This window comes from Conger conger, chromosome 9 (genome assembly GCF_963514075.1).
Source record: "Conger conger chromosome 9, fConCon1.1, whole genome shotgun sequence".
Lineage (NCBI taxonomy): Eukaryota > Metazoa > Chordata > Actinopteri > Anguilliformes > Congridae > Conger > Conger conger.
The window spans coordinates 31439188-31452482 of record NC_083768.1 but is presented as its reverse complement, the minus strand read 5'-3'; the positions used below and the strand labels follow the sequence as shown (position 1 = coordinate 31452482).

At 39.8% G+C, this 13295-nt stretch overlaps 1 protein-coding gene across 1 annotated transcript; it reads left to right on the top strand.

The window, feature by feature from the left end:
• The first annotated feature begins 286 nt into the window (after window positions 1–286).
• LOC133137431 (high-affinity choline transporter 1-like) lies at window positions 287–12539 on the top strand. The gene is made up of 8 exons (XM_061255712.1): window positions 287–470; window positions 5162–5275; window positions 5729–5884; window positions 6526–6674; window positions 6904–7047; window positions 8292–8445; window positions 11513–11730; window positions 11848–12539. Exons 1-8 carry the CDS (start codon window positions 287–289, stop codon window positions 12382–12384), a joined length of 1656 nt encoding a protein of 551 aa, XP_061111696.1. The 3' UTR covers window positions 12385–12539.
• The last annotated feature ends 756 nt before the right edge of the window (window positions 12540–13295 follow it).

The following is a 13295-nucleotide window of genomic DNA, read 5'->3' as shown; positions in this document are numbered from 1 at the left end:
ATAAATGAGAAAGTTAAACTCAAGAATAGCTATTGTTGTTTTTACTGGGATCTGTTTCATCAGACAATGCTCACTTGTGATAAGTTATTTGTGCATTTTTCCCCGCACATGGTTCATGTAAAATTGAGCATATAGCAGTACAGCATGGAGGCATTTTCAGCTCACTCACTCTCTGATTAGAATGTGATTCAGGTGTGTTATTAACCAGTCAGGACTATGGCAAATGGGAGCCAGTTCAACAGGTTTTTTATTTATTTAACATTTTCAAAAGACTTTACAGAAGACAATGGCTGCTAACATGCCCGGGCTGATAGCTGTAGCTCTGTTTTATGTGTTCATTCTAGCAACTGGAATATGGGCCTCTCGAAAGTCCAAGCATGAAGAGAAGAGAAGCACTGGGACTGGGACAGAAGTCGCCCTGGTTGCTGGTCGGAATATAAATATCATTGTGGGAATTTTCTCAATGACGGGTGAGTGTGCTGAAAAGTTGAACATTGTATCTAAACATAGGCTTAGTTTTATGGGTGGGACCTGTCCCGCTCCAATTCCAAATAAATTATCTGAACAGTAAATCTTAAATCTTGCACTGCTGCTAGTCAAAGCAAAGGAGCCAGACTGAACACATAAGGCTCATTCCAATATGCTGATGTTTTCATCCTCTGCTTTCTTGCTTCATGTTTTTTCTTAGACAGTTAGTTACATTTTGCAACATTTTTGTAAAAATTGTGAAATTAAATCGATTTGGATGAAGAAAACATTTGGATATTCTACCCGTTCTTGTTTTCTTGCGTTCTTGACATTGGAACCGTACTTAGGCTGTGAAAGATGACATTAAACGAGTTCACGAGAACACAAGAATGGACAAGAACAGATATTGAGAAACACCCTGGGAGTTTGTATTGTTGGGGAGCTTTTTGTTGTGCAGAGTATACAGTCATTCCATGTGAATTCCGGCCAATTTGATAAAAACCTCCCACCTCATAGTCTCAGATTTTCATGTAATTGTCTATTTGTTGCTTTTTTATTAATTATGAAAGACTGCACATAAAAAACAAAGTTTTACTTTCTGTGAATTCTACTTTGGTTCTGAGTTATGCTTCTTTACAAAACATAAATAAAAGCATATATAAAATACTTGCAAATTAGCATTTCATTTTAGAGCATTTTCAGCAGCCTGTAAATCCTGTTTGAATAAAGGTATCATCATCAAAATTGGTGGAGGTGTCCAAATAGTGGGACATGCAGACAGGGGAGTGACTAGGCTGGTAAACATTCAGACACAGACATAACAGGGGAGACAAATGAGAACTGTAATGGAAAACAATAACCAAGGATGTATGAAAAATGAATAAATAACAGGAATAAACATAAGTACACACAGGACAGATACAGAAACATTACATAAATGTTGAGAAACAGACGTGCAAAAGTCAAGGTTTCGCAATAGCATGACAGAACAATTATCTTAATAACTAGCAAAATATTAGACAGGTTATGCTGGTATTTTATGGAGTTACGATTATTCATTCACACCTCGATGTTGGTCAAATTTCATAACGATCGAATGACAGACTGCACAATGTTATTTAAAATAAGCAAATGCTGTTCACCGTCACCTTGTGATGCAGTTGAATTTCTTATTTTTTCTTTGTCTTTTGAATCCATTTTAATTTTTGAATCCAAAATGAGTTAAGGAGGGCCGTTTTTTATTCAGGCAGCCCGCCTTAACTATAAGCCACTGTGGGAAACTGTCACGTTTCATGTTTGCCACGTCATGTTTCATCTTTAGTCATTGACTTAGTTACGTTATTGTCATATTACGTATTTTGTTAGTTTAGTCTCGCCACGTTTTTATGTTTTATTTCTTGTTACGTTTCATTGTCATGTCATGTTTCATGTTTAGTTCTTGTTACCATTTATTTCTTGTCATGTCATGTTATATAGTTTATTGTCATAATTTCGCTAACTTATGTCACGATTTATGTTGTGTTATGTTGTGTTCAGTTCATTGATTAGCATACATTTTTTTGCGTCTTTCTGCAAACCTTGCATTCCTGCTTTCTCTCTCTCCCTTTCTGTCACTCACACCTTAATTGTTTCAATTTCCCTTGTCTTCGTACTAATCTAACTTTAGATCAGGATTGGGTAATACTAACATTCTAACCATATGTTCATGTTACCTTACGTTTCTTGTGCATGTCATTTACTAATTTATTAACGATTTATTACTAACTAGGTTTATTACTAACGATTACTAATTACCTTGTTGACTTTTCAATCCTCCACACCTGATTTCCATTCTCTTGCTGCTCTCAAGCTAATTGTCTACACCTGTCTACACCTGCATATAAAGCTCAGTTTCATGTCATGTTTTTGTGAAATTGTTGCCTCCTGTTCATCAGTGCGGCGCTTTAGTGGTTTTGTCAAGCCATTTTCTACCTGTTATGATCCAAGCCTGTTTATTGACCAAAGATTATTGACTTCTGTTTTGTTGACCATTCCCTGCCTGTACCATGACTTTGCCTGCTGTCTTTGTGCTTTTGCCCCACGGAGCAGACTTCAGTCTTGACTCTTGCGCCGTCATTGACCCTGAGCCTGCCTACTGTCCGCCTGTACTTCTGCCTCGCTGACAGCTTTCTTGGCTACCGGACTTTTTGCATGGTGTACCGATTACGAGACTGCCTTCACCCTCGGTACTGTACTTTGGTTTTTGGCTGGATTTTACGTGTATGAACATTGCTTGTTTTTTTGACTACGCTCACTGGACATTCCCTGAATAAAGCCCTGACGGGACTTTATTACACCCCCCCCCCCCCCCCGCACCTGTCTCATTTTGCGAGGGTGAAGGTATCTGCGTGCTTGTCCTTCTAGTGTTACTGAAAGAATGTTTGTAGGGTTAAATGTTAATGACCGCTATGTAGAGAGACTAGATCAGTCAAAAATAAACCAAGTTACAAAAACATTAGTACCACTCTGCCTTCCGCTTTGCACTGGTCCGGGCTGACCAAGAATCTCCACAATAGGGGCAAATGGAGCCTCAGGTAATACGAAGGTAATATTGCTAAAGCAATGGCATGTTAAAGTAGGTTACACAGATAGAGCCTGAGTTTTAAAGCGGTCTGTAAGGGAGCGGGGACGGAGGACCAGAGGCAACCGAAAAGGGAAGTTACGCACAGGATGTGAGATAACTACTAATATAATCTAGGGGTCCCTCTAGTATAATCTCGGGGAACCACTAGAGGAGAAAGGGAAAATTGAAAACAGGACAGAACTCCCCAGGATAGGTTTCTGTTTCAAAACCTAGCTTGAGCTATTTTTTTATGAGTAAGCAAGTGTAGGGGTCCTCGCACGGGACTCCAAATTATGTAGGGTCCTCGCACGGGCCGCCAAATAACCCAGGGATTTTACTCTACGAAACCGGGGCGCCAGTTAAACATTGTGTAGCAGTATAACTGCGAAAAGTAATCAGTCTCATAAAATTACTGTTATCAGAAATATCCAACCACAAATTTAGTATTTTAATTAATTAAAATAACCAATATTAATGATTGAACATACCGATAACCTGAAGGTTGGAAGTTCTTCGAAAGACTGCTTTAACTCGGCTCTCATGTCTATGCGATTCCAAAACGGACACCGGGGTTTAATAAAATATATTTATTAAACAAACATACAAACACATAACAGATAAACGAACGGGAATTAGTAGGGGAAGTTAGTCGCTTGAACAAAGGAAAGGTGGGAGTAGCTAGCTTGAGTAAGCTAGAGTTCTGGGTGTGGTAATAAATTAGAGTTAGCTGTGAGAAGGGACTACTTGCGTAGTTTTACTCTATATATGCGCAAAAGACGGCGAATCAATTCACGTACATATATATGTAGCTAACCAAACACATTACAATGGTTGGATGGTAAATATTGAAACACAGATTCACAAAAACAGTTAAGACTAAACTAAACACTGGCTATGCCTGAATGTTTGTTTTCTTACTGAGTCCATACGCATTGCTGGATCCAAAAGACATGCTGTCCTTGTAGAAGCGGCGATGGTGCTGTGAATGGTGTCCGGGAGAGATGCGCAGGCTGGGGTGTTCCCGTCTTAGCAGCGCGTTGTCGTCTGATCCGCTGGTCCCTTTCCAGGTGTAAAAGTTTGTTGCCGTTTCGTTGTTGATCTTTATTGGGGTAAACTGATGTAGCGTTCCGCGTACAACAATTTCCACTCACTATAGGCCACGTAGTTACCGCGAGGTAACTGGGTGTGTCCGTAGGCCTGGTAGTGCGCTGTGCAGCATTCAGCCTCTGTCCGAGTCTCGGAGCAGATGAGCTGAAGCGAATGGCCAAAGAGGGTGCGTCGAAGAGAAGAAGCAGAAGAAGAAGAAGCAGAAGAAGAAGAAGCAGAAGAGAGATCCCAAGAACGTGTCTTGCTCTTATACGGGACCGTTTATTGCTCCCGCCATTACGGGATTGGCTGAACCAAGTTAGACGTCATTCGTGGTGGACGTCGCAGAATGGGAATGTGGAAGTTGTAGTCCCTACACAAGCTTTGGTACAAAATTAATGAATGATAAACCTGTATGTTATTGATGAACAATTTTCAATAGAGAATGGATGGTTGTAAAATGACAAATATGTACAAATATGAATGAATGGTCAAGTGCTGAGCCTTTCTATTTTTAAAACCACACAGTAGCTCTTTTTTTGCCATATTGTAGTGGATATATTTTTTTTTTCCAAGAGTTGCCCAAGTTGCCGTAAGAGGAATTGAGTGGTCAAGTGCTTGTGTCCCATCAAGGTTAAAATGAAACCTGTGCCCTTGTATCTAAAGACTATGAAAAAGCAGGCACTGTAGCTAAAATAATTTTAAGACTGATGCGTAAATGGTGCTCAGTGGTGGTTGGAGAAGTGCAGCTGCAGAGCAGTTTTTGTAGTGGGAACAATTTTTTTTTTTTTACTTCCAATTTTTCAAAATCTTTTTTTCCCCCCTTTTTACATTTTTCTTTTGAATTATACTTGGAAGAATAAATGGAAGAATACGCTTTCCTTTTCTTTTTTAGGTATCCTTTTGACATAGAGTGCTGAAAAAGGTATATGGATGTAATTGTAAATGGTTTCTTTGATTAGAAGGCTGTCAGCTGTGTGTAATGTTCGTGAGTGTGTGTTTCAGCTACATGGGTTGGAGGAGGATATATTCTTGGCATTGCTGCAACTACCTATGAGCCTACAAAAGGCTTGATTTGGGCTATAATGCCATTGGAATATATTGTTAATTTTTCTCTTGGTGAGTATGTGTTTTGTTTTGCTGTAATGTTAGTTGTCTAGAATGCATTATACAGTTTCAGACTTCACAACTGAAATTATAATTATATTATATGAAGTAAGCGTTTGATTTGTGCAGAAAAATGTATGTATAAGAGGCAGAGGGTGGCTACTTATCACGGTAAGCCAATGATAGACATAACACGTTGTCTATGTGGTAATGGAAAAAATAGAAGGCAAATGCGCATTTTTGCGAAACAGTCGGCAGCATTGGCTCATCAGTGGCTGTATCATTGGCTTACCACAATATGTACCTGCCCCTGACTTTTCATATGTCAGATTTGGACAAATACCATTGTGCAAGCATATTAAATGCACTTACCTGTACATGCCAATATGCATTCTCTAGTGATTTGTGTGGCTACAAAATCCCTTCATTTGCTATATCTGGACCTCTCTCTCTCCTTTTTTCCAGCTGGTATTTTCTTTGCTAAACCACTGAGGGATAAGGAGTATGTAACTATGATGGATCCCCTCCAGCTGAAATATGGGGAAACCCTGACCTGCACTCTTCTGATTCCTGCAGTGGTGGCTGAAGTGCTGTGGGTAGCATGCATCATGGCAGGTTTAGGTAAAATTCCAGCACTGACTGTTGACATGCAGTAGATATACCGTGAGATGCTAAGGTAAAGACATACCTTGTGCTGAGCGGTTATTGTTCAAGTTTGCATCAATTTCAATTCCTTTTGGAAAATGTCAATGTGCTTTGTATGTTTAAAAACATATAACATATTTACTTCATACTGTCAAGTGATTCATGATTTTTCTTTTCATACAATGTTCAGTCAAATACCGAACAATAACATGGTATGTCAAATATTCCAAAATGAATGGGGAAAACTAAGGATGTAGACACCATTACATCAAAGAATGCAAATGTATATACATGACATTTCAAATGGTTAAATGCATCTATTGATGTCATACAGAACAAAAATAAACCTGTGGTACTGGGAGTATTTGCAACACATCCATGAAATAAAATACTAAGTAATTGAACTTTAAATATTTTTATAGTAATTCAAATAAATGTATTTCCAAATTAAATAAAATTAATTATAGAGATCCCAGAGCCAGGCAACTGCCTCCTGCACACTACCACCATAATGCACACCCTCTGAAACAGCTGCAAAAGTGTAATGCAATCTGTTAAACGGATGGTTTTAAAAAATTGTATCATCCTTGGAGTGATTCTCAGTAATTGTTTTCCAGGAGGAACCATGAGCGTCGTTCTGGATATATCGTCTTTCTACTCTATCTGCATCTCAGCCGCTGTGGCGATAATCTATACGCTTCTCGGTGGAATGTTCTCTGTGGCCTACACTGATGTCATACAGATTGTCTTCATATTTGTTAGTTTGGTAAGCTGCATGCTTTCAGGAAATATGCACCTAACAAAAAGGCATTAGTTCTAGCTCGGCAATGCAGGCTGACAATTGTCTTGCAAATAGACAGCCTGTCTACCACTACTGTTACCTGTCATAAATTATTAGCATAATTTGATGCTCATTAAAATAATAATAATAATAATAATAATAATAATAATAATAATAATAATAATAATAACTGTTTTTGTTTTGTATGTAATAGTGGCTGTGTGTTCCTTTCCTGATGCTGAATCCAGCCTCCATTGACATCACACTCACAGCATTCAATGGGACCTTCCAAGCTCCTTGGGTGGGAACACTAGACCCAGAGGATGTGGGGCTGTGGATCGATGATTTTCTGGTTGTGGTATGTGCAAATGGCTCAAGTCACAAATGCTGATAACAGAAATGAAGTGCATTGCCTCAATTCTGTTTGTGTTCATAAGTATGTTAGTAATTAATTTCTCATTTGTCTCTTATCTCATGTGTAACCTTCATACAGTACATACCTTAAGATTAGAGCTGGGTACTGAAATTGTGTTGCTTCAGAGGACCAACCAAATCTTCATGGAACTGACCGGAACCAAAATCTGTCTGCCTGACTGTGCACACACACATGCATTTTTCTAAAGTGGGCATAATAACTGAAAATGGAATGCTTTAAGCAATACCATTATATCATATATTGTGGTCTTCTAATAAAGCAATAAATGTAAATGTAATGTAGAGGAAGGTCAACCATTGAAACGGTCTAAGCTATGACTTGTACTCCCAATTCCTAGAAAACTTTGTTTACTTGTTACATAGAATTTATATTCAAACCCACTCAAGCATGAATTAATCGGGATTACCGGAATGAAACATCATTTAATGTTGAATTTGGGTTCAAGCTGGTGCGTTTTTATGTTATATAAATGATTATAATATTAATTTGGCTGACAAAAATAATTTAAAATATGAAAGAATGGAATAATACAAGCACAAAACAAGCTTTACAACCATGAACTTTCATTTCTGCGCACGAATAGATGAGACCACTTGTGAAGAGCATTCGGGTCCTACTAAAAAACTGACATGTTGAAAATGTTGATAAATCCTACATTATTTGTGTCAATGCATTTCCAAAGGATTCACAGTCAATTTTTTTGGCTTGTGAAAAATGAGGCCCACTGTGTTTATTCATGCATCTGAATTGTATATTTTTGTTCTTATATTGGAACATGATTTTTTTAACAAAGAGAAATGGTATGAAGGACTGTTGGAATATGTGTTTTATTGTTTATTGTTTTATTGAGTCAGGGGGAGGCTAAAGTTTTGCAAATGGGCTGATAAGAATCTAAACTGCTGATCTCGTTAGTGGAGCGTCTTTCTAACAATCTGGCATCGCTGTGTTGAGGATCTATTACATCACTGGTTTTTGTATTATAAAAATACGAACTCAACAATAATTTGATGATTCAACCACAAGGGGGCAAAGTTAAAGAGACTGTAACAAAGTTAAAGAGACTGTAACCCACAAATTTGGTTATTGTGCCTAATGTTTTCATTGATAGCGCTGTCTCACTGCGTACATTTACTTCATTTAATTTCACATTTTGGTTTCTCTCTCAGAGCCTAGGATGTCTGGCTTCTCAAGGTTTGCATCAGCGAATTCTGTCAGCAGCATCATCCAAAGAGGCCCAGGTCATGTGTTTTGCTTCAGCAGTATTTAGTTTTATCCTGGGCATTCCTTCACTGCTTCTTGGAGCAGTAGCTGCATCAACAGGTAACAGGACAAATTTCTGTTCTCTGCCTCTTAACCAAAATGTATATGCTGATTACACTGCTTCCACTTTGCGTGTGTGTGTTTCTGATAGAGCACTTGTGTGTTTCAGAAGAAGGGTATGTCTACTAGGGGAGCGCGAGTACTGCATTACCCGTATCTGTTTCCGTATCCGTTAAACCAAATAAATTATCCGTTACTCTTAATTGTACTCGGAAGTGGGCGTGACGTAATCCCGGAAGTGGTGTCATTTAAACAGTCCCTCAGACTACATTGGGAATTGCAGTATACAAAGACGTTCATCTGAAGCACAACTACTACAGTTTTGCACTCTGTTATGCAGGTAAATCTCTATTAAATCTTTATCTGGATAATCTGAACATGAATTAAAAACTAAAACCGTCTGTATAAAATGATGTGTGTGCATGAACATTTTTACAATGAACACTTTTGGCTGAAATGCCTTCCCGTTACTATCAGAACCAATATCCGTGTTGCCGTCACACTCGCCTCTTCATGCACACGCCCACGTTCCTTCCTAAAACACAGTTTGTGACATAAAAGAATGCAGATAAAAATCACTCAAATAACATATCATAAATCACAAACACTTGTGTGACCAGCAATGAAACAGAGGCAATGGAGGTAATATACCTCATTCAATACACTGGGCTTGCATGGATTATCGGTTGCATATTAACTTCAGAACAAAACTGCCCCATACCTTGCTATTGGGTGATGTCTATCCATCACCTACACTACAGTACAGTCAACCTAAACTAGCCTACCAACCACTGAGATTACAATACCCTAAAAAAAGTATTCATTGACATGATTATTAACCATTGTACTTACAAGTACGATTGATTTCTTTAACAACCCCGAGCAGAGAATGTAGTAAGTCTGACCCAGGTAGAAAGCTCACTCCATTAAAAGTGCCGCCATTAATGCTTTGAAATTTTGGGGCGTTATGGGTTTATTCAGTGCTGTAATCCTGCTTTTTGAAATACCACCAGTTCAGATTGCTAGCTAGCTAGCTACAGCAGATACTGTAGCTAAAATGGAATTCTGTGCTATACATGTTGTAGCAACAACAGCAATAAGCCAAAAGGGTCCACCAAGATAAATGTTTAACGTTATAGTAGAGTAACTGTTAGATTAACTAACATGAAGAACCAGAAACGGAGGCGTTGAGTAGTTAAATGTAGGCGAAGAATGGCTAGACATTAAGGATTTTCAGACATCCTCACACATTAAAGTGTGTTCAGACCACTTCAGATCACAGGTAATCTGAGCAGAAAAGTCGGTAGGACATAACACGCAAGCTCACTATCTAGCTAGCGACATAAAAATTACAGCAACCTCGAAAATCCACCGCAACATCAGCGTAAACAACTTCAACAAACAAATTACATTACATTACATTACATTATTGGCATTTGGCAGACGCTCTTATCCAGAGCGACGTACAACAAAGTGCATACCCATAACCAGGGATAAGTTCGCTGAAAGACCCTAGAGGTAAGTACAATTTCAAGTGCTACCTGTACAACAAAGATAAGGACAAGGGGCTTTTTTTTTTTTTTTTTTTTTTTGAACAAACAAACAAACAAACAGAGCAAAAGTCACCAAAGTTAAGTATCCAAACACTGCTTACCTAGCCAACTAAAAATACCGATACACAAAGCAAGTCACAGAGACAACAATTAAGGTTCACAGGGAGGTAGGGAGGGATGGGGAGAGGTGCTGCTTGAAGAGGTGCGTCTTCAGCTTGCGCTTGAAGGTGGGGAGAGATTCTATAGTTCTGACCTCAACGGGGAGTTCGTTCCACCACCGTGGAGCCAGAACAGACAGTAGTCGTGAGCGTGAGGTGGAGGTTCTGAGAGGGGGAGGTGCCAAGCGGCCTGTGGAGGCTGAACGAAGAGGTCTGGCAGGGGTGTAGGGTCTGATGATTTTTTGCAGATAAGCTGGGGAAGACCCTTTAACTGCTTGGAAGGCTAGCACCAATGTTTTGAATTTGATGCGAGCCATGACAGGCAGCCAGTGGAGGGAAGTAAGCAGGGGGGTGACGTGTGAGTATTTGGGAAGGTTGAAGACCAGACGAGCTGCTGCATTCTGGATGAGTTGAAGGGGTCTGATGGCGGACGCTGGGAGGCCAGCCAAGAGGGAATTGCAGTAGTCCAGGCGGGACAGAACCATCGCTTGGACCAGGAGCTGGGTCGAGTAGGGGGTGAGAAAGGGGCGGATTCTCCGTATGTTGTATAGGAAGAACCTGCAAGACCGGGTCACCGCCGCAATGTTCTCGGAAAGGGACAGTCTGCTGTCCACCACCACGCCGAGGTTCCTTGCACTGGGTGACGGCGTGAGTGTGGTATCCCCGAGAGAAATGGAGAGATCCAAATCAAGCCGATGGCAATCGCCCACGCGTGTCACAGCACAATTCCAGTACCTAGCTATCTGGCTAGTAAACATGTTTATAAGTGAATAATTAACTAACAAGAATCACCATGAGAAAAAAGTGGAATTGACAAAATGTACTACCTTTCCTCTAGCTAAAATAATGTCCATGTCCACAAAATCATGATCGCATCCTCCATCCTTACAAATCACTTAATAATTTTTAATCCTGGATAATTTATGTCTAAAGTTAGCTCTGTACTGTAGCTTGTTTGAAGCACATGGCTGTGTGTTTACATACGTGTCACGTCTTTCCTGTCAGCAGCCAGTTTCTTGCACAAGAGAGAAGTGAGGAAAATAAGAGCAGGCAGTAGTTTTACTGATCTAAGAGGGAGGAACCAGGGAGGAACTGGCCTATCACAAAACAGTGTTAACTTTATGTTACACATTCATCACTGATGTACAGCTACTGCACCCAATGTAAAAAATAAATAAATAAAGCAGGCCAACTCTCCGAGCACGGATAATGAATCTAATTACTTGTACAACATTCAGAAAAAAGTCAATAATCGTTAAGAGTTAAGAGTACTCATCTGAAACAGATCACCCTTGATTTTTACATGCATACTGGAGTGTTACAGATTTGTTCATTCATACAGTCTCTTTTTTCCAGATTGGAACATGACCAGCTATGGTTCTCCCTCTCCTTATGACCGAGGTGAAGCTGATAAAATTCTTCCAATCGCTCTGCAGCACCTCACTCCCAATTACATCTCCATCTTGGGGACTGGGTCAGTAGCAGCAGCAGTGATGTCATCCATGGACTCCTGTCTCCTGGCTGCTGCTTCCTTATTTACCAATAACATATACAAAAACTTAATCAGAAAGCAGGTGAGTTGAGCTGTGCAAAACCACAAAAAACTGTGAACTAAGCCAAAAACAAAAATGTTGCTCCTGCATAGATTTTAGTGTTATCACACACAGACTTTTTCTGTGTTTCTACTTCAGGCTTCTGACCGAGAGCTGCAGTGGGTGATCAAGATCTCAGTGACCATAGCTGGGCTGGTAGGAATGGGACTGGCCTTCTTTGGGAACGTTCTGACCTTCTGGATGTTGGCTACTGATGTGATGTACACCCTGGTTTTGCCTCAGTTCGTCTGTGTTCTCTTCTTCCCCATCACCAACGGTTACGGTGCTGTTGGGAGTTACATCCTGGGAGTGATGCTGAGAGTGCTGAGTGGGGAACCTCTGCTCCACTTGCCCCCTGCCATCCATTTCCCCGGCTGCAGGCTCATCGATGGTGTCTATGTCCAGCACTTTCCCTACCGAACCCTGTCTGTTATAGTGTCCCTGTCTGCTAATATTCTGATTTCCTTTGTGACCTCTCTGCTCTTTGATAAAAGAATCCTGCCAAAGAGGTGCGATATATTGCAAGTCAGGAGCCATAGTGCACCCAGTAGAGCTGATGCAAAATCTAATGTTGACAACAACCAGCCTATAGCTTCTGATCAACTGCTTGACACAACTTGTTTGTCTCCATCTTAAGCAAAAAGATTTCCTTCAGGTCAGAGAAGGATACACTGTTCACTGCTTAATAGCCATTTAATTGGGGTCTTGCATATGACAAATTAGCTACATGACTGATAGCTGAATTCTGATTAATATGATAGAAATATCTATGGGAACTATGCTGTTGTAAAAAAACAAAGGGTATTCTCTTTATTTCATTAAATAGCTTTCAATTATGAAATTAATTTTCTTTGGTTGATTTTATTTGACTGTTTGCGATTAGACTTGAATAAAATTATTTTAATTAAATGTTCCAGATTGTATGAAAAGTTAATCCCATCCACTCTGCCCCCTTGTGCTTGAGTTGTCGACGTCTCAAATTATTGTTGTGTTCATATTTGTATCATACAAAAAACTGAATTAATAAAACCACAAAACAGCGATGCCAGATCTTTAGTAGCCAGAATAGCAGTTTAGATTTTTATGAGTTTCTTATTGCAGAGCAATAAAACAGTTGGCTCCCCCATGCCATGCTAATGGTTTACAACCCTGACCTGGTCACAGACTCTAACAATATTCTCACAATCATTGATACCAGTTCTCTCTGTCAAAAAATCATACCATTCAGAAGTAGCATGAATAAATGCAGTGGCATCACCAGCATCGGGCTTCCAGGGCTTCAGCCAGGAATCTTTTTTAACTAGCTCAGAATCGTTTCGAGTGCTCTCACTGTGTGCAGAGTTGTTTGCTAACTTCCCGACTGATAAAAACATAAGCACCTGAGACTACTCCAGCCTTTTAACGTTTCTCCCTATGGTTTCCCCACGATTCAAGCAGACAGAATAACGGAAGTTATGCTGCGTTCCATTTTCCATTGCAGATCGGAATTTCCCAGTTTAAATTTCCAACTTCTGATCTCCAAACGTTCCAGGTGCATGACGCAAAAC